At 42.9% G+C, this 21,064-nt stretch overlaps 1 protein-coding gene and 1 long non-coding RNA gene across 3 annotated transcripts in view; one reads left to right on the forward strand and one right to left on the reverse strand.

Moving 5' to 3' along the window:
• The first annotated feature begins 3,039 nt into the window (after positions 1-3,039).
• Positions 3,040-21,064, forward strand: part of DENND1B (DENN domain containing 1B) — a 159,011-nt gene continuing 140,986 nt past the window's right edge. For both annotated transcript variants that reach the window (XM_040565506.1, XM_040565507.1), the window contains exons 1-2: positions 3,040-3,217; positions 5,424-5,488. In XM_040565506.1, the coding sequence (XP_040421440.1) occupies positions 3,201-3,217; positions 5,424-5,488 (82 nt within the window). In that variant the 5' untranslated portion in view covers positions 3,040-3,200. The remainder of the gene's footprint in view (positions 3,218-5,423; positions 5,489-21,064) is intronic.
• Positions 6,948-8,470, reverse strand: LOC121073931. The gene is made up of 2 exons (XR_005822012.1): positions 8,076-8,470; positions 6,948-7,097 (listed from the first exon to the last, which is right to left on the reverse strand). It is a non-coding gene; the product is annotated as an uncharacterized LOC121073931 (long non-coding RNA).

Consider the following 21,064-nt stretch of genomic DNA (forward strand, 5'->3'; position numbering starts at 1 on the left):
GGTACGTTGATCCTTGAGTTAGAGCTGCCCTGTCGCTGTTTCCATCCTGTCCTTATCTGATTCGGGTGAAGTAAGCTTTTGTGTGTCTTTCATGCAAGCTCGTACTTATTGCGATGAGTTAATCAGTCAGGGAGAAAACAGAGACTTGCAGGTCCCATTCGAATTGCAGCAAGCTCTCTTTTACTGACAGCACAGAAGGGCCAAACAGTGGGTATATATACCTCTAGGAGCTTTAGGCCTCCTTCACATTATTACAGTGATACAAAGATGAGTAATGAGTATTTACTGCTGGCCAACTACAATTAAGATTGAGTAGGAATCTTCATCTTTAAATTACAAAGTTTTTAATTGCTCATATCTATGAAATAAGTGTTCTTCTCCCCTGTCCCCCCGCCTCCAGCAAATCCTCTTATATTACTCCCTACGCTAACCTTTTAAGGAGAACTTAGGCAGACTTCAGCCATTTTAAAGTTATACAAAGCATAAATAAAAATGCTTTGACTTCTGGATTACCTGATAGAATAGCCAACACTGAAAAGTCCAAATACCACTTGTTTTGTGGTTCTAATTTGGAAAGGAAAAAGAAAAATTAATGAAAAGTAAGCTAGATGTTCGCAGCTTCAGAGTACGCTGAAGTAATCCATTCTTTGTGTAGCTATTAGAATTTTCTTTCAGTTTCTCCTTCTGCCTTAACCCTTTCCCAGGGTTAAAACAAGGCAGGAAGAGGTGGTTTTGAACACCAGCACCTTTCCTAAAGCCTTGTTTTTCATTAAAAGATAGTAATAAAGTAACTCCAGCTGCTGTGGTTATAAGGCAGTCTTGAAAATATGAACTAAGTGTAACCTAGGCATAAAGGTCTCCTTAAGTTTTCACAGAGACTGGAATAATGGCTCTGAGAGATGTGAGGCTCATCTTGTCAGGGTTTTATCTCGTGTGCCCTCTATTTTGCACGTGAACTTTCTCTACTCCTCCTGCAGGCAGGCAAGGCGTGAGGCAGTGTATCTATCACCTTCAGAAGATCCGGGCATTTTACTCTTAGTGACAAGGCACGTAGGTACTCTGGGAAAGAAACCCTGCCTGTTTGTTTTTTTTCCTCCAATTATAGTAAAATAAATTCTGAGGGACCTGATGGTCATATCTGCCCAGAAAGGCACCGGTCCTAGAGCCAGGCCAGGGCTGCACAGCAGATATACCTGACAGGCTGTCAGATGGCTCTTCTGTCTGGAAAAGTGGCAAGCACCAGCAGTTTAGAAGAGTGAAAGAAACTCACAGCAGCCTTATAAAATATTTAATATAATCCAAAATACTGGTTTACTGAAATCCTGAAACACAGCTTTTTGTCCTCCTTCTGGTACGCTTCAAAATCGAGTTTTTTCCATGAATAAAGTGTCTCACTGTTTGGGCAATCACCCAATCCAAATTCAATCTAGCGAGATTGTTGGCCATTTTTTGCAGCAATGAGTTTCGAAATCTGTGTGTTTTATAGTGCATATGGGGACAGAGACGGAGGGCGGAAGGGAGGTGCAGAGAGGCGTACAGGCGCTATTCATCTCCCTCCCCATGTGCACTCTCTCAGTGTGCTGCACCCAGCTTGACTCGCTGCTGCTGCTGCTGCTGAAGCCCTTTTACTTCTGCAACTTCCCCTGTGTACAGGATGCGGCCGCTCTGCCTCTGGCATCGCAGCCCAGTGGCTTGGGCTATCCGCAGTAGGGTCCCTGCTTTGCTATTCCCATCTCTGGGTGTGGAGCACGGGCAGGCACTGCACCCACTCTTTCCCGGCCCTTTAGTCCAGGTTGATCTTATCAGAGAAGTTAAATTTAGCAGCGGTGTGTTAAGGCTGCCTGCTTCCAGGGCCTCTCGTGGTGTACGATCCAGATTTCATGATTTCTCTAAAAGCAAAAACCCGAGCTATATGAAGTGCATGGTTATGTGTTACGGATGCAAAGTCCCAGACAATTTCATTTACTTCAGGGGGAGCTGCAAATGCTGTCTGCTAAACACAGCCAAGACTTCTTGTAAAATGAAGGCTGGGAAAGTAAGTACTTGAAAATCAGGAAACTCCCAAAGCTAACGTTTCTGCTGCAACATTCAGTTGGTTTCGCTGCACATTCTGTACGTTTTATTATTATTTAATCTATATCCTGTGAGGTGTGTAGGATGTGTAATGAAGCCAAAACGATATTGCTTTGGAAAAGCTAGTATTTGTAATTTCCTGGCTTTTGAATATTTGAGTCTTTCAGCCTCGGTAATGCATTAATGCTGTTTTATGTGTTTAATATATAATTGGCCTGAATCTTTTCCTTCTTTTTAACTGTTGATATTATGATTGATTTCTGGGGGTGAAACGAGCGAAGCTTTCTCTTTGGCCTGGTGTTGCAGAAGCAGTTGTATGTAAGTATGTATGCGCTTTCCCTTGCACCCATGCTATGTTCCTGCTGAAGGGAGCTCGGCGTAGCTGGGCGTTGGGCTGCTCAGCGCATCTCAGATGAGCGAGACTTGGAAGACTCTCAAGGATAGTGTTATTTCTTCTTCCAAACCGACTGGAAATACTCAAGGGCGTAAAGCTTTTTTAGGTGTGTTTACACGACTGTGCGTTTACTCCAGCACCTCCCCGAGCTGCTGCAGAGGCCGTGCAGTGGGGAGTTCGCTGCGAACTCCGCAGAAAGCAAGGCCAAGTTACCGCGGGTCAAGCCAAAGTTTATGACCTTTAGCATGAAAATACTTCACTTTTCCACCTCGTATTAAAAGGGTCCGCGAGCGAGACACGCTCTCCGGCCTCCCCGGCCGGCCCGGGGCGATGCTGTCAGCCGGTCGCGACACCCCTGTCGCCGACAGAGCAGCGGGCAGCGGCGGCCCGGGGCGGGCTGGGCGGCCCCCCGGCTGCCCCGGGGCCCGGCGGCGGAGCAGCCCCGGGCCCTGAGGCTCAGGTGCCGCCGTGCCCGGGCCGCGGCGGGGCCTTCCTGGTTGCCAGAAGGTGCCGGAGCCGCCGCAACAGGAACTGAGAGCCGGGGGGAGGAGGCGGCGCCGCCGCCCCGCCGCAGTCGCGGCCCGAGCCGGGGGAGCGGAGCAGCCATGGGCCGCCGCCCGCCGCCGCGCTGAGCAGCCGCCCCCGGGGCCGAAGGGGGGAGCGGGGCCGGCGCTGCCCTCTCGTCCGTCCCTCCCCGCCTCCCTCCGTGCCGGCCGGGGCCCGCGATGAGACCATGGACAGCAGGTTCAAGTGAGTGGGGGGCGCCGCCGAGGCCTCGGGGCCTGCCGGGCCCGCCCGGCGCGGCGGGGGAGGAGAGCAGGGGAGGGAGGCGGCGGGGCGCCCACCGGCCGCTGAGTGACAGCCGGGCGGCGGGGCCGGGCAGAGGGGCGACCGGCGGCAGGAGGAGGAAAAGGAGGTGGCGGTGGGAGCCCCGCGGCCACCCCTCGCCGCCTGCCAGCCCCGGGGGCCAGCGGGAAGAAGCGGCCCCCCGGCCTGGGGGGGGGGGGGGGAGCGCGCCCCTGGGCTCGATCGTAAAATGGTGGCGGGGTCGGGGGGCTGGGCTGCGGGGCCGCTCCGCCGCCTTTCTGTGCCGCCGCCGTGGCAGGTGCAGCAAGGGGGGGACCGGCAGCAAGCGGGGGGACCGGCTACAAGGCCCCGTTCCGCAGGGCTGCAGGAACCGGCAAAAATCGCCGCCCCGCTGGGTGGGCAGGGAGAGGGCTGCTGCTGAGCAGCCACCGGGAGGGGAGGCGGCCGACAGCCCTCGCGTGACACTGCCACTTATAGGTGTTGTGGGTGTGAGGAGCGAACTTGGAAAGGGTTTTCTGGAAGAGCAGATTTAGGGTGGTGTGGTGAAAGGCTGGAGCCGAGAGCTTCCCCCACCAGTGTACCCGGTAGGACTGGAGCGGGAAGCCCTGGTTCAGTGTTTGCCACACGGTGACTGATTCACCTTAAAACAACCCAGGGACACGTGGAGGGGCAAAATGACCTCAGCTTGGGCAAGGTCACGGGGAAATGGCACTTCATTTAAAGGAAGGACACGGACGGTCCACTTTTGGAGATAGCCAAGTGAAGCCAAGCCTCTCCAATTTCACTCTGAACCTGCTCCCAGCTGGAGTAACGAGGCGCTGACCTGAACCCCAGCGTAACCTCCAGCCCCCTGGACTGAGGGGTTGTAACTCTGAGCAGGACTGGATTGCTTACACGCAGGATCTGTAGATCCTGCATTTTTCAGCTAAATACTTGAAATTATAATGCAAGGGAAGATTGTGATATGGGAGGGTTATGTCTCGGTAACCTGAATTAGACTGTAATTGCATATGTCAGGTGATGATGGTGCTGAGGTCACTGAAAGCACGAACTGAATCAATTAATTTGTGACAGCTGAAATTTTCCCCAGCTCAGCCTTTGGATTTCATTCAAAGCTGCCTTTAAAGAAACGACAGAGCATTAACTTGCTGCACCCTTTGTTTGAAGCGTTCTAGAAACTTGGAACCAAGTCCGTTTTTTTTTTAATCTACCTGAAACTCCAGTAGGAGCATTACCCGAAGAAAGGAGTTCAAGTGCGAGCCTTTTATGTGGTTAAATAGATAATTGATATGGGTGCGGTTATACCACTTGTTTTTAATATAAATAGCAGCGTGCTTGGTAGCCAGAGAGAGCTGGATGGTATAGCAATGGCAACTTGAACTATTTTAATAACAATGTAGTTTTGGATTAGGATGAGCGCTACCTGCTTTAGCATGTGCCATTCATTACCATCAAGTGTGCATTTACCAAAAGGACACAGCGCTGGCGGGGGTGGCTGCTGCAGGCGGGGAGGCCCCATCTCCGCACACCCTCTGGCTGGCTGGGTCGGGGATGTGTCCGTCTCCAGGCACTGCCGCAGTGTTTTCTTGCTCGTGGAATTGTGCCTGAGATTCAGCCTGTAACATTGACACTGGCGATCAATATCTTGTCAAAGAGGAAGCTCAGTGATTCTCGGCCTTATGGTGGTGATCAGACGCATCCAAAGGATAGTGGCAAAAGTGCGGCATTAAAATGGAAGTTCAATGATGAACCATTCCTATTAAGTAGAAACAGAAGGCTACCTGGGATTCCCTTTAGTGTGTTTCAAATTGATCATTTGATAAGGATTTTAGTAGTACTTTTTTTTCAACTGTTAAGTGTGGTGGAGCCGCCGAAAAGATATTTTGATGCATAAGGCAATGACAGTATCAAACAACCTAAATTATGTGATTTATTTATCTTCTTTGTTCTTTTTTAATGCTGTACAGGAAAATGTGACTTCTTAGTTCTGTGGAGGAACCAATCTGATTTCTAATTTTATTTTAATGAAATTTTAATTTATTTTAATTTATTCTGTACAAACAGAACAGAAAAGGTGTAACACTGTAGAAAATGATTTACGCTATCTGAAACATCTGTATGATTAATCAATTGTGTTTGTTTCTCCTAGGGAAAATCCAGAACGTACCTTTGATTTGGTACTGAAGGTAAAATGTCAAGCATCCGAAAATGAAGGTAATGTACTGTGCCTATTGGTATTTATAGAAAGAAGAGATGGAAAAAAAACTTGTTTGTATCCTGCTCTAGTTTTGTCTAATGTTATGAACTGCTTTCAGATTGGGATTGTATTAGAAAATGACTGTGGTTACTGTATTGCCTTTTAAAATCTATTAATGTGTTAATTCATAGTTGTCATGCTTTTTTTTATTGTTATATTTTCCTTTTGGTTGTTGTAAAAATATTTTTGCTCTGAGAAACTTGCAAAGCTTGGACTTGAAGCGTAGCTTCCACAGTTCTTAAGAAAACGTTGATTTTTGTGTAAGATTTCTTTTAGCAGAGCAATTGACTTCTGCCTATCAGTGGACTATTCATTTCAATTAGTATCACAGTGAGGAAGAAAGTTATTTTCCAAACAGCAAAAATAAATTTTTTTCTAGCTTGTGTTTGGCAGATGCTTTGGTGTGGTACATGACACAAACAGCGATGAGTTCTGACTTGCACTTGTATTAGCCGTTGGTTTCACAGCTCTACAAGCATGTGGTAAAGAGATCTAGTACTACAAGAGTTACCTGAGAGAGGTTTTTTTCATCTTGGGTGTAAAAAGATGATGGGATTTCCAGTGCTAAAATTAAAGTAACCTCTATAATTTCCATTAGGGGAACTCAGGTCATGTTATCATCCAAGGTTATTGGCCTGCTAGAAACACTGGGAGAGAAGAAGTCTTGTTGAGGTCATGTAGCCATGTTAGCCTGTGACAGTTGTGTCTTAATCACAACTGTAAGTACAATAAATTACACTTTAAAATTGAGCGTATTTCTTATCCTGCTGTGATAATGGCTGCTGTTTCTTGAGTTTACTGTTCTAGTAAGTTAGAAGCCTACGGAAGAGCTTATAGAAGTATATAAACCCTGACTATTTCATTTTTTTTTCTTTAGCCAACATTTTCATTCGTGGTGTAAACGGTACCTGCCTAGTATGTCTACAAAGCAAGTTTTTGTTGAAGTTAAACAATCATAGCTATTTAGGTCTTTCACTGACAGTCACAACAGGCTTTTCTGTACCTACTCTACTGTGTGCTATCCGTTATTGATACCTCAAGTTCCTCTGCTCTTTTTTCTTTTTTTTTCTTCCTTATAATGCTGTGCTTATTTAGTTGTAGAATGACATCTTGGTCCTGTTGCAGTCCTCGGTTATTTTATTTTATATATATTATATATATATATATTTGTGACCAGCAAGCATCCTTCACTTACTGTCAGCCTTTTTGATTTGCTGTTAGTACAGTCGTGGTTTAGGGAATCAGACTGGGTTTCCTCAGTCCGGTCATTGCTGTGTTTTATTTTGTATCGTGGTACACTTGTCTTCTGTTTGCTCACTCTTGCAGTTTTTACCTTGCTAATTTCATAGATGACAATTGTGAATCCTGCTTAGCTACTCTACTTCTGATAGATTGCTCCTTGTATTGCAGCTTTAGTCTCTGCCTCCATCTGACCTCCTTTTTGGAGACCCATTTGCATCTCAACTCAGGCCCAGCATCAGGCATCAGGTCTCGTTCAACTTCTCTCGTCCTTTCCCTCCTGAGAGCTAGACTGTCGATAATCCTGCCAGGTCTTCGTCTTGAAATCTGGAAAAACATGTTTTTCCTTCTGTGATCAGAATGTGGACCTATAGCCACCTAGTTCCTTTTATCTGCCTTTTGACCCGTGCCTTTTGTTTCGCTTTATTCTATCTTGACCATCGTAAGAAACCGCTTTTTGTTACTTGAGGCTCCTGACTGACCACCTAGGCCTGAATTCTGGTTTTGGTCCCTTCCCGTGCCTCCGTAGGTGGGCACAGCATGCTGTTCACCAGTTGCCTTCTGTGGAGAACAGCACCTTTAGGAAACCTGTGTGTAGCCGTGAACAGAGTTAATGTGGAGGCTGCGCTGTGGGTGCACCCTCTTCTGTCCCACTTCTCAGCGCTGTCCTCGCTGCCCCGCATGGGCTCAGTTGCTGCTCACCCGAGAGGTGACCTCGTGGATAAGGAGTGGGGTGGCCGAAGGCATGGAGGAGGCATGCAAACAGGGTTCGAGTCTGTGTGGTGTGACCAGTGAGGGGCTTATAGGTGTTGCGGCAGGCCTGGTGGTTGTATCGATTCCTGTTGCAGTCCCCAGGTAAGGACAAACGCTCAGTTTCCGTTTGCCAGTCAAGCTGTGATGGCTGATTGTTCTGGTTACCATCTTCCTGCACTTGGTGAGCCACCTGGGATTTGTTTTAATTTCTTTCATATTATACCTAATTCAGATAACAAACTCTTTCCAGCGAGGGCCTGACATTATATTTACATGTGGTGCTACGACTACAATAATGTATCAAATTAACATATCTGAATGTTAAAGTTATTTAAAGGAAATTCACAAGGGATAAAAATGTAATGTCTTCACCGCCACTTTAAAAACAGAGCACGAGGCTTGTCATGCTGAACAGGGAGCTTTCAAGGTTGGTTTATTATAAGGCCTAACAAATTTGACAGTTAGCCTGTATTGTAGGTCTTGCCTTTAAATAGATTTTCATGCTAGGATAATCTTTTGAATATATCATACTTGAAAATGTGATCCATTCACCTGTTTCTTTGCTCATGCCTTTCTTTCTTATGAAAGAGATTTGTGTTTAAATAGGGGCTTTCTCCCTCGCATCCCATCTGCTCCTTGTACTTGATCCTGAAGCTATGTCAGGGTTGAATCTGTGACATCACTGTCATCAGTGTTGCCGTGGAAATATCACAGCCACCAAATTCTGATCTCCCTGCGTGAGTGAGCAGCAGGAGAAGCCGAGTCAGGAGAGAGGAAGACCTTACTGTGACCCGTGTATCTTGAGGCTTTTTCTGTTCAGGCTTCGCTGTAGCATGCATTCTCCTGAATTTTAATTTCCCTTTGCCAGTGTATAACTGTTCTAACAAATAAAAATTGAGGTAGCCCTACTGAATGCATAACTGTTAATAAGGTGATGGTTTTTATTAGGGTACTGTATGCCTGCATCAATGTGACATGATGAAAAAATTTTCAGTTAAAATTAGCATGTTTTTGGAAAAGAATTTTTAGATAACTTCTTAATTACAGCATAGCTCTTGAGGAATGTTATTTTTTTCAGATCTGACAGTGTCCTAGGGCTCTTCCAGCTATAAAGGATCATATGTACATGAAATGTGGCAGGGTTTATTTGTATTATGAAATTTCATCTTAAATCTTTCCACTAATGATTTTAAAATATTGTTTTCTATTTGATGTAGGCACTTGAGGGGTTTCACGTAGGTTAATATAAATTTATCACTCCGCGTGTGGCATGTAACTCCTCAATTAGCTCTAGGCTCAGTTGGCTAGCATGGCACTAGTTATAGTCGGATCCAAATCTTGTTTTCCATTGGGTAGCTATTTTCTGTCATGTAAGGGTTGCTTGCTTACTCGAGTATTTATTCCTTAATACTGTGTTGTTGAATAAGTGGATAATGCTTTTGGGCTGCTCTTTCTTTTTTAAACTGCAGAAGTGCACAATAATATTGCTGGACTGAGTAAAATAGTGTACTTGTAACCTTTTCTCATTTGTGAGGCAGGAGAGAGAGAGGGGTTACTTCTTAGATAAATATTCTTGTATTTGAGCACTGCATTGAACTAGTAGCATGCATTTTAACATTTTTGCTGTTGTTGATAACCTTTGTTCTTTGAGTTAGATTAAAAATCTTCTATTTATTAGAAGGGCTTAATGCTTACTGCTAGCACAAAACAGAATATAGTTCTCTTACTGATATAGAATGTTGCCTACTGTATTTTAGTGTAAACGACACTTTAGATGTTAGACCACATCTCAGCTTTACCTTGTAAGTTGCATTTCAGCTGTATTTGATTAGACAATTGAGGCATTTATTCCAAAGAGGGGGAGAAAAGACTTCAGGAACATTGTATTGTAGCCAATGTCAAAACTTCCAGTCCTCTGCAGCCTGGTCAAAATTGTGAGCATCGATTCATGTTGTATGTTGAAACAGAGTGACTGATTAGTGTGGCAGGTTTTTCTTTGGAAAATTTATAGCATGGTTCTCACAGAAATTTGGAATGAACTAACTTCTGTTCACCATAGTTTGATAAGCAACTGGGAGATGGTGCTGAACTATTGTAACTGCTCAGTGCTGCAGCCATAAATTTGGCTTGCAGTGTCGATAGCATCTTGTGCAAAAGGTTTGACGTTGCCTCCCAGGCAGTTGCAAGTTATCGTTAATTCTCCCCTATGCTACTCCTTAGGGAACAACAAACAAAAGAAACAGCAAAAATGTTTGCCCATTTTTACGTCAGCAGCTGGCCGTGTTAGGTTTTCACTTACAGAGCCAAAGGACAACTTGGAAACAGGTATTATAGAAACTGTCATGTTATTTTAAAGACTAGCATTGCTCTTTAGGGTAAAAAGATACAAGTTCTTTGCTCTTTGGGCTGAATTGTACTTCCTAGATATCAGGAATAATGTGCTCTTATGGTCTTCCTGAGTGTGTAACCTTATGTAAGACTTGGTTCAAGATTGTACGACAGCTGCACATACAGCAAGACACATACTTCTGTCACTGTCCTGTCTCCCTTGAAAATGTTTGATCGCACCTGGCACTAGAAGATACACTTGAGCCTAGAAATTGGCCAACCAAAGCAGTCTGCAGCTTCTTTTTCCTCTTCTTCTGTACACACCCTTTCATCGTAAAAAGTAAACTGCTTTTTTAATTTTGTTTTGGGGAATTGATGTTTCTGAATTCTGAACACAGGACGTGCCCAAAGTAATGATTCCAGTGTTATCTTCAAGAGTACTGTATATTTTCACTATTGATACGTGAACATATGTATATGCATGCATACATCTGAACTTTAGATTTTGGTTAAGTATGCAAAGAAAATGTTGATAATTCAGCTCATTCTATGAACTGTACGCCATATACCGATTTTATTAAAACTGGGTTGCAGAGGCCAAACGCAAAAGGCAACGCAAGTGTAGTAGGAAGAAGTAGAACGGCTACGTGCAACAACTTCTGTGAACATAAGGTCTTCTGCATTTTTTTTCCACGGCTTCCCAAGAAGAAGATGACTCAAGCTGGTTTCAGTTTGTGTGGTTAAGAGTACAGTTTGCTACACCTTCATTTTCTTCGATTATAGCACATACAAAAAGCAACAGAAAGAATTCTAGGCTAGAAAAGGCTCCGCTGTGAGCGTGCCTGTAAATCCAGGGAATTAAACCACTGGATGTCTTGGTTTGTGTCCAGGACAGCTTTAGTCCTGACTGAAGTTTTTCAAGTTTTACTTAAAAATCCCTTTGAAATAGCAGTTCGCTTTGTCTTCAGGTAAAGAATAATTGTTTGAACAAGGTTTGAGATTTGTCTGCTTTGCTCCTACAGCTGTAGGGCTAGATGCACCATTTTTGGAGAAGATTTTTTTAAGTTTGTGGTGAAAGAAGAGAGAGAGAGAAGGTGTTTTTAGGTTGTGGTGAATTGCATAAATAGCTCCTGTAGCTTTTCTTGCCTATGCCAGAATGACAATAACATTGTTCTTCAGTAAAAGTTCTTGCAACCATTAACTTATCAAGGAAAAGGTATGAAAATTGGCTCAATTCTGTATTGGTGGAGTTAAGAACTATATGAATTAAGTCCAGGAATTAGTCCAGAAGTTTAAAAGTCTTTGTATGGGCTTTGATTATAATCTATAAGTTACTAATAAGGTAACTTACCCGTGAATGGGAATTTTCAACTGCATTCAATTTTTTTCCAGAGTTGGGACCTTCCAGGAACTACCTATCTTGCTTTGGTAGGATTTCAATTAAGAATCTTCCAAAGCTGATTTCAGGATTGTGGTCAGAGCAAGCATTTACTTTTTTTTAATTTATTTTCTTCACTGTAGAGAGATGTTTATGAACCACAAACACTCTGAGCCTGTGGGTGTAACGTGCTGATCAGATAACTCTCTTCCTCTGTCGCTTTTTTTTTTTGCAGAGCATCACTCGAACATGATTTGAAATAATAAAGTACTGCAGACTTCTTCATGCATTATGCTGATAGAATTATATTTTTAAAGAGCAATTAAAAATTTTGATATAATCTTTTTAAATTGCCAACCTTATTTCACTGTTGGTTTTAATTGGAAGGGCCTACAAAAAGTTAGCTTTGTCCAATATTTTAAAGCTGTTATGTTTGTCAGATGACTCTGAAGAGTATCTATACATTGCTATGAACTGGCTAAACTTTCTTACGAGTCGTATATTTATTTGTAGATTTTCAGTCTCAAATATTGCATTGCAATGTGAGAATGAGAAAACATCTTTTACTTTTTATTGGTCTAGAATAAAATTTGTACAGTGCCATTCTGAACCTGGGCTATCTGAATATAGTCTTCAATGCAGTTTTTGTATCTTTAAAAAAAAAAAAAAAAAAAAAGGCCTTCTTTCTGGACCCCTCTGACATTTCATTAAATTTAGCCCCCCACCCCCAATAATCCCCCCAACTCATTAGCTTCATGTGTTGGATTTTAGGTTAATGCTACTTCCACATAATGTTTTCAAATGGTGGTCTGGTACATAAAAGGCTTGGAAGAGGATATTTAACCTAGTCTGTTTTCTCCACAGGATTATTGATTTGATTAGGAGCAGAATGTTTCACAGTCATTTGTTTAGGATTACAAAGATGTTTTGAGGGCAAATGCGGATAGTGCATGAGTTTGTGCATCTTTGTCATCTAGTTTGACAAACCGAGGAGTGTAAGGCAGAATTTGGCTGAAGCTCTCATGTATGAGCACCAAATGTGCTATAAGACCTTCATAGTTTATAATCTTTTTTATATCTTAAAGCCCTCCAGTCATATCTAAATGAATGTATTCATTATATTGAAACTTTTAATTTAATTGGAAAGTTCTTCAGGGTATGAACAACGTCTTCCTGTATACTCGGACTGTCACTAGCAAAGAGTGGGTGTTGTAGAATTAGGAACAAAAACAATTAAAGCAGCTATGGTTTTGCATCTGTGTTTAAGATTTGATGTGTTTTTTGTTTGTTTTGATTTTTATGCGAAACAGAAATGGAGGGTTAGTTATTCCAGCTTTCAGCTTCTGTTCACAGATGCAAAAATGTGGAGGAAAACATCGGTGCTTTTCAGTGCTGTATTTCCTATAGATTTTTTTGCCAACCTACAGAGATTCTTGGATGTATGTGTAATTTGGAGGCGGGTGCAGATATGCGTGTGTAGGAGGGGGAATGGTGAGAGCTGCTGGAGAAACAGGTCAAGGAGGCTGTGTCCCTCCTATCTCCCCTGCGTTCTTGGCCCAAGAGAGGAGAGGAGACCTCAGTGCGGAGGGCTGAGCCCGGTGCTCAGAGGACAGGGCAGGGAGGGCGGCCGGCCCCGCTCGGCTCCAGAGGTTCCAGCAGTCGTGGGTGCAGGGGCAGGCTGTGAGCTCCCTGGGCGCCTGGCGGAGAGTTATTTCTCCTGGCCACGGTGTTTTGTTACCTCGTGCCACAGGCCACTCTCAGCAGTGTGGTCAGCTTGGGGACAGTGGATTGGAAAGGGAAAAAATCCAGTGACTTAACTAATACAAATATAGTTTTTTTATAAAATGTACTTCCTATAAAATTCAGTACAATTGACGTATTAGTATTAAAATAAGCAAATAGAAGCCCCAGATGACAAACTGCATTATGCAGTGTAGTCCATCAGTATAAAAGCTGAAGCTCCTGTGCTTGTTTCACATTTAATTTTAGTTTCGTTTTAGTGCTTAACTATTTGAGATGGCTGCCTGGGGGATAGTTTGCAGGCTTTTCAATTGCTTGCATTCAGAAGTGTTAAGAGTTCACAAATTTTTCTAAGCTAATGTCAGCATGCTTCTGCCCTCCCACACGCTGAACAGTCCATCTTACACAAAAGTTTATCATCCTTTAAGGAGATAGGCTATGCTGATAGCTTTCCATATATAGCTAAATGGCTTGTCTTCTCTGTGTGGAGGACTTAAAATCTGCTTAAAAAGCTTTAAAAATGGGTTCAACTTTCAAGGTTTGTAATGTTTTTTGCAAAGCCATAAGGCACTGTCTCTCTAGCACCAACTTGAAAAAGCTGAAGCGTGGGGTTTCTTTTCTGATTCACAGCAATGGTCTGTGTAGTTTTTTTTCCTTCCCCACTTGCGATAGTAGTGGGGGATGCAGTACACATGCTCCTCGTGTAGCTTGGAATCGATCCTTCTGTTTGTAAATAAAGTAAAGCATGATCAGGGCTACAAAGACAACTGTTACATAGGCTGTTAATGGAAGCCTTTACAACAAAACAAAAAACCCTCCCGCAGACAAACAAAAACCCTAAAGTCAAAGTAAGTTTTCACAGTAAGGTGCTGGTTTTATTCCTTAAAATAACTTTGTGTAGTAAGAGCAATTTGTGTGCAGCACCACTTTGCAATCAGTGTGTTAAGAAGCTCTATTTTTATACTAGGGTGACTTGTGATAACTCCAGGATCTAGGTAAATGCATGATATTTACAGACACATACTTGAAATGGCAGATTCTAAGTGATAGAGGAAACAATGAAATGCTGTAAGAAACAACTTCTTATATTTGCCTTTGATGTTTTCCTTGTATTTTGGAACCGTAGCTCTACATTTGGAACCAAGTAACTTGGGTGGATGAAGGCTTCTTATATTTTATGAATCTGGTTTAGGAGAAAAGATTAAAACATAATACTGAACTTCATCTGGAAAGAAGAAGAGAGAAAGCAGAAGTGGTGAGGGGAAAAAAGGTCTGAACAAGATTTTGGGTGTGGTGTCTGTGCTTCCTGAACTGGGAAAGCCAAGGCAGCAGTTCAGAATCAGGCAGTTGTCCATTGCAAAACTCGTAGTCCTCGTTTGAAAGGTACTGTCCAAGTATTAAATCCTTAACTAGAAATCAGGCTTGAAGAACACCATTAGATTATGTTTGTTGGAGCTTGAACGTGGGTCTGATTTCTGTTCAAATCTGGGCGGGTATTCAGAAGTAGATTTAAATCTAGCTAAAAGTACAAGCTTGCGTCTGAGAACAGAATATAGCTTAGGGTTTCTGTATTTATTTAGGGTATATTTAACATTTTTTTTTTTTAGTTAATTTCAAGTTTTAATCATCATAGAGGTATAATTATCATAACCAAGGTATTTTGCCATAGATGTAACCATTCACCGTTGCATTTTTCCTTAAGCTCAGAATGGGAAAGAATGACACAGAGTGATTAATGCTTCTGCTTGCGTTCAGAGAGCAAGAAATTCCTATTCATCCGACTTTAGATGTGGTTCACATCGAGGGTTTTATTTCTTGTATTGGTTGAACCTGTGTTAGAACACATATAAATATTGTAAGATTACGGTGCCAAACTTTTCCTTTTGGGAGGAGGCAGACCTTTTGCTCTGTTACGTGACATGCTAAATGCAGAAGTCTGCTGTCTTTGCAATTAACCTCAGTATTTATCATCCGGTATTTAACTTAGCTGTGTTACAAGAGCAGAGTTGTGCTTGACACAGAGAGGCTGTGATGATAACTGTTACAAGCACAGCACTGCTACCCCCACGAGTTGCAAAGGAAGGCTTAACTTTTTTCAGGCAGCTACTTCCAGGAGCACAGAAGTGCTGCTGGAGGGTGCTGCGTGGGGCGGGCATCCTTCCTGCTTCGGTTGCCTCCTGGTAGCCTCGCGTTGCATGGTGCTCACCGTTGGGCTGCCAGGAAATATTTCTCACATGAGTCAGATAAGCAGGAACTGGTGGGATTTTCGTGCCTTCCAGTGTAGCATAAACTGTTGTTTCACTTCCCGGAATTAATTTGAAGTTGTTGAATGTGGTGTGTTTTTAAATAAATATGTTGCCAGATCCAGAATCTGAAAAAAAAAAAAAAAAAAAAAAGAGCTAGAGATGCCCTTCCTCTCTCCTGCCATCTTCCTGTGGCACATTGCAGTGAAGGCTTTTGGACTTCTTGGCTGCTTTCAGAGTGCTGTTGTTGAATCCAGGTTATGTTAAACTCCTGTCTATTACTTGAGAATATGGCTTCAACAGTTTAGCTCGAGCTTTCCAAATTTCTGTTCATGCAGTGAAGCTTAGCTCTTAAGGAAGAAACAAATACTCAAGGTTATATCCCTGTCATTCACAGTGACTTTAAGGCATAGCACATTTGGATGTAGATTAAATTTTCATTTTGTGTAAACAAAGTCCTGTCTAACAAGCACGGTTATGCTAGATTGGTGTCATGCAGTAATTTATAGAACTGAAAATAGTTAACGGTATTGTGACACAACATGGGAAATTTTGAAAAACTTTGTGCAGGAAAGAGTTTTGCTGGTATTCATATTCTAGGTATCTTCTCCCTGCTAAGAACATTGCTAGATGAAAAATGACTTCGGTTCCCTAAAGCAGATGAATTGCTTGCTACTACAGCTGAAATTAATGAGCTTTTCATTGTGTCACAGGTGGCTGTGATGAAAAAGTGGTTGTATACCAGCACAGGTAAAGTCTTCTGACACTGGAAACTTAATTTGGGAAGGTTCTGAGCATTCAATTGCTGATTCAATCAAGCACTTTTAACTGGTGCATCTGAGTAAGCCCATTTTAGTCTGGGAGTGGGCCTGTCCCATGCAATGTAAGCACATGCTTACATCTGCTTTGGCGTGCGGTCAGAACCCCGTAGCATCTTAAAAGGTCTACTCTAAGAAACTGATACAAGCCTCAGCTGGGGAAAAAGTCAGCTCAAACTGGTGTGTGTAGCTAATAAGGAAGCAGCTGAAAATGAGAATTATCTTTCTCAGTCTTGATATAATATGCTGTATTTTACATGGAATAATTTGAAAGGTACTCACTTGTATTCTGGTGATTGTGTTAGAAATCAGTGCTATGGACGCTTGAGATAAAACAAAAAAAACAAATGGTGAACTGCCTCTAAATGCCTGGCTGAAAATATATTGCTGGCTGAAAACACTTTCCATTGTCAATTAAAAAAAAATAAATTAAATTAAAACATGTCCTAAATTCTCTGGCAGCCAGCGATGGTGACTATCTTCCTTTGAAATACACAGTGTTGTGTGGCACTGCTAGATGCTGACAGATCCAGCAGACTTCTTTGTCTTTTACGATACTTGTCAGACCTTGCAGTCCTTGGGGGAAATTTGCATTATTTATTCAACAGTGAACAAAACAGAAATCCTTTCAGCTCCTGTTATTGGGGGTAGTGATGGAGGAATGGCTAAAACAGAGAAAACAATAATAAAAATAAACCCAGCTACCAGTGGAGGAGGCTGAAGGAGACGTAGTAGGGGGCGAGCTGGTGCTGGCCGTGGGGGGGTGTGAACGTGGTCTCCTTGTACGTGATCTGCCGTGTGTGTTTTAAATAGGTGAGGAAGATCTGAGTCTGCAGCATGCTTCGGGGCTGTAGAAAGAGCAAAAGAGGTGCTTTGCTCCCAGGCCGACGTTAGTCAGCTCAGGCCGGAGGCGTGACCAGCTCGCCTGGCATGGAGCGGAGAGGTGGCTCTGCTCCCAAACCTGCGCTTCTCTGGGGATCCTGGGAAACTCTGCGGCAGTGACACGTGGTCTCCTGCAAACTGAAAAATGCTGTGTGGTCATCTGTGTAAAGATGGGGACCTTTTGTTGTGAGCTGCTCTCTTCCATAGGAATACCCGGAAGAGGCTTTGGCTTTCTGTTTTAACAGTGGATGTGCTTCATGTGCCATCCAAGCTTTAAGCTGCTCAGCAGCCCATTTACAGGGAGACAGACGCGTTCAGGATAGAAGCTTGCCTCTGTCTGCCGTCATTTCAGTGAAGCGTGGCCTGGGGTCATTTTTGGTAGCATTGTAACCAGGTGAAGTGAACGTGTAGCCTTGGTACATGCAGCTGTTCTGGTTTCTTGCTGGGCACATAAACCAGGCAGTGCACAGGCCAAGTCAGGGCTGCTCACGTGTCCTAAAATCATAACGAGATTTTTATAAGCCAGCAAGAATGCATCTTGTACAGTCCTCGTTATATCTTAATATAAACAGGGAAACTTGATACTGATGTATGCAGCTGGGGTGCTGCTGCTCCTGCGTCCATCAGTCCTGGGAGTTCCTCACCTAAGCATCACCAGTACGTTTGAACTGTCAGCACACCTGGAGGCGTTCGTCTGTCGGCAAGCAGGACAGGAGGTCTTGCCAGGACAGAATGTGCCAGAACAGCATCAACAATAGTTGCAAGCGAAGAGATATTTTGAAGTGCTTTGTATGCAATGAGACCAAAATCTTTTGGATGTTTTAATTAATTATTTTATTTGTAATATTTGTTTGATCTATGTTTAGTTAATGTTGCTTTGGAAATGTAAAAGAGTGTCTGTTATTTATCATAGCAGTTACTATAGTATCTCTGTGTCTGTGGGTCAGAAGGCAGCGAACATTGTGAAACAGATACAGATAGCCTAATCTGAGATAAAGACTGAAACGGTTAAGTGTTATGGGAAGTGAGGAAGTGCCTTTTACTGATTGATGTTCCAGAACCACCCCCCATTTTTTTTTGAAGTCCCAGCAGGATATGTTTGATTAATCTATTTAATGGGAATATTAGAAGTCATGTCATATATGAAAAACAAAAAGAAATGATAGCGTATGCTGTGTGTTATCCTAAATTAATAATCCTGTGACAGAACAATAGTGATCCATTACAATAACATAATACATCTTGGAAACCAAAGAAACCACGTTTGAAATGTAAATCGATAGTTCTAAAGTTTAATTACCCAATAATATTCATGCTTTATTCAACAAGATTTCTGGAGTTTTTTGTTTAACTCTGCAGTGTATCAGCTAGACATACCGGAATAATGTACGTGTTGCAAATATGCTTGGTTAGGCAGAAAGCCAGATTTTAGTCTCAGATCTGCTTTGAACACCAGTAACTGAGAGATGAATTGGAAGTCATTATTTTCAATTTCATTAGGCTCTTCTAAAGGGAATGTTTACTGTATAGCAGGGATGGAAAAGCAGCGGTTTGTTGAGATCCACCAAGTGAATCTTTGAATCTGAAATTCTCAGACATCGTATGATATAATAATTATATTCATAAATTATATGGGCAGTGAAACAATAATGCTTTTGCATAAATAGCCATGTTAGAAGTTGTGGACGTTGATATAATGCAGAGGTGTATGAATGAAATCTGCTTTATGTATCATAAACCCTGCTCCTGTGCTGTGGGAAATAACAAGTAATTCCTGTGCACTGAGAGCTGACCATACGTGCCAGAGACATGGTGGTACGACAGATCGGATAATACGCAGTATTAGCCAAGTCTGGTTTGAAGTAAACAAAGAAGAGTTTTATAAACAATAAATGAAGTATCTTCGTAACTTGTGGGATTAGGTAGCTTGGTAGTTATTAATACGATATAAAATCTTCCAGCTCTGGAACACGTTTATAGAGCTACCTCTGATGGATTGTGTTGTTTTTTTTTTTTCCTCCTTTTGAGTGTCCTGTTATTGTTCATTTTTGTTTCCCCCTCTGCATGTGTAAGATTGATGTTTTCATTTGGCTTAGCAACACTAAGGGAAAGGGATGAAGAAAACTCATTGTAAGGGCCAGACGTAATCCTAGATCTCTGTTGAGTTTTGCTGATGTTGAGCTTCAGCCAAACTGGAAAAAAAATGGTTTCAGAAAGGTAAAATACGTGCTAGCAGGCAATGAGAGCACCACCCACCCCAGAAGGGGATCAAAGAAAGCCAGCAGCACATCGCTGGAAGCCTGAGGTAAAAAAGCGAGTGTTGCTCTTAATATGCATCCAGGAGGTATTTTCTGAAGAAAAGAGAAAAGATGGAGCTCTTTTTTCCTCTTTTCTTTGAATAATATTTTTTCCAGGAAATAGCTGCTTCAAGTTTGAATCGAGTGGCTAACACTAGTGTATTTCTTGGTGGTAAGTCTCTTCTGCCAGTTGCAAGTGTTACTGTATTCTGGTCTATAGCCTCTCTTTCCCTGGGAAGCTAACAGAAAGCAAAAAATTAGCTCAGCTACTGCCTGGCTGCCCAGGCCTTGTGCTGGCACAGGCGAGGTTGTGCTGAGGGGATGAGAGCTCCCGAAGCTGGCCCTGCAAAACTGGTAGGTGTGTGTGCTGGTCCTCGGTGCTGGAAGTTAGGATGCAGATGCATTATGGGGATATCTGTGCTTTCTGCTTTGGTTGTAGAAGAAACACCTAGATTTTTCAAATGGAACGAAAATGTCATTTTCCTGTTAGCTTTCCCTTATCTCTGGAGTAAATATTTGGGAATTATAATTTTTAGAATATCAGAAAATGACCTGAGACTGTTTATTTTGTTGACTAGCTCCTAATTAGCAGTATAACCTTAATGAGCAATGTCTTTGGCTGTGGCTGAAGAACCCTTCAGGACTCCCCTTCAGGCAGGAGCCCAGGCGGGTGATGCCTGTGGTCAAGCAGCCGTCTCGCCTCACGTGGGCTGTCCGCTGGAAAAGGCAGCGGGGAGCTTTTGCTGTATGAACTTGTAAACATGTTTGAGCAGTAAACAGCCTTTAAAAAAAGAAATCGCTGCTTTATACACTGTTGTTTCATTCAGAGAGGGAACCACGATTGTGTCCTCCTTGAAGCGCTTAAATATTTACTGTTGAAAAGATGAAGCAAGACTATGTACAATCACTGCCTTAGCACCACAGCAGCGCTTCGGCTGCAAGTCTCTGTGAAAGTTATAATTTCCTGCTGACCTGTAATGTGAAAAAAGGTGTTCTAGGCTCTGTTGAGCTGTGAAACTTACCATTAAAACATGGTTAATGTTGTCCTGTGCAACAGCATGTTTACAAGATTTCAAGCTATTCATAATTGAAGGAAATCAGAAAATTCACAGCTAAAAAGTATGTGCAGTTTGCCCATAGGTCATCAAAGCTGCCCCAAGGTGCTTACTGCCCTGTTGCCCTCCAAGGAGCAGCACCAGTGAGAAGGGAAGATGCTCTGCTTTCTGTCCACACAGCAAGGGGCTTGGGCGCATTGTATGGGAAGCTCCACGACGTGGCACTTCTGCCTCTGGGCCCTCGCTGTGGTAGGGTAAGCTGAGGAACTCCTGCCACCTCTCCTGTGGTCACTTACTTGCTGTGCACCTCTAAACCTCTCCTGACTAAGGAAGCCAGCCAGGCGCAGGTTTTGGTGACGGAAATCCAGAGAGTAATCAACGATGTGAGAGGGCGAGCGAGCACCCTGGTGCATGGCATCCCTCTTCGTTTCCTTGTTCTTAGAGGGGACAATATGGCCAAATCTAGGTTTTTTGAGAGTTCAACATACCACACAGATGTATCAAACTTCAGTTAACAGAGTTTATTTGATTTCTGTCTCTTTTTACGTGAAGGCTTGATTAATGTGCTGGGAGTTGTGAGGTAGATCATCAGACCCTCTTAGTTCAGACCGAAACTTCTGTTGCGTTCGTAATACGTTCATAATATTTCAGACCATCCGATGATTGCTTCATACCAGATCACTGTTACTTTTTACGTAAAATATGCCATTTTAAAATAGACTGATATTTTAAAGAACTATAAAGACGGGTGTTTATCATGTTTCTGTTCTTCATTACCAAAGCCTTCCTCCTGACTACTT

Source organism: Cygnus olor, chromosome 8 (assembly GCF_009769625.2).
Source record: "Cygnus olor isolate bCygOlo1 chromosome 8, bCygOlo1.pri.v2, whole genome shotgun sequence".
Taxonomy (NCBI): Eukaryota; Metazoa; Chordata; class Aves; order Anseriformes; family Anatidae; genus Cygnus; species Cygnus olor.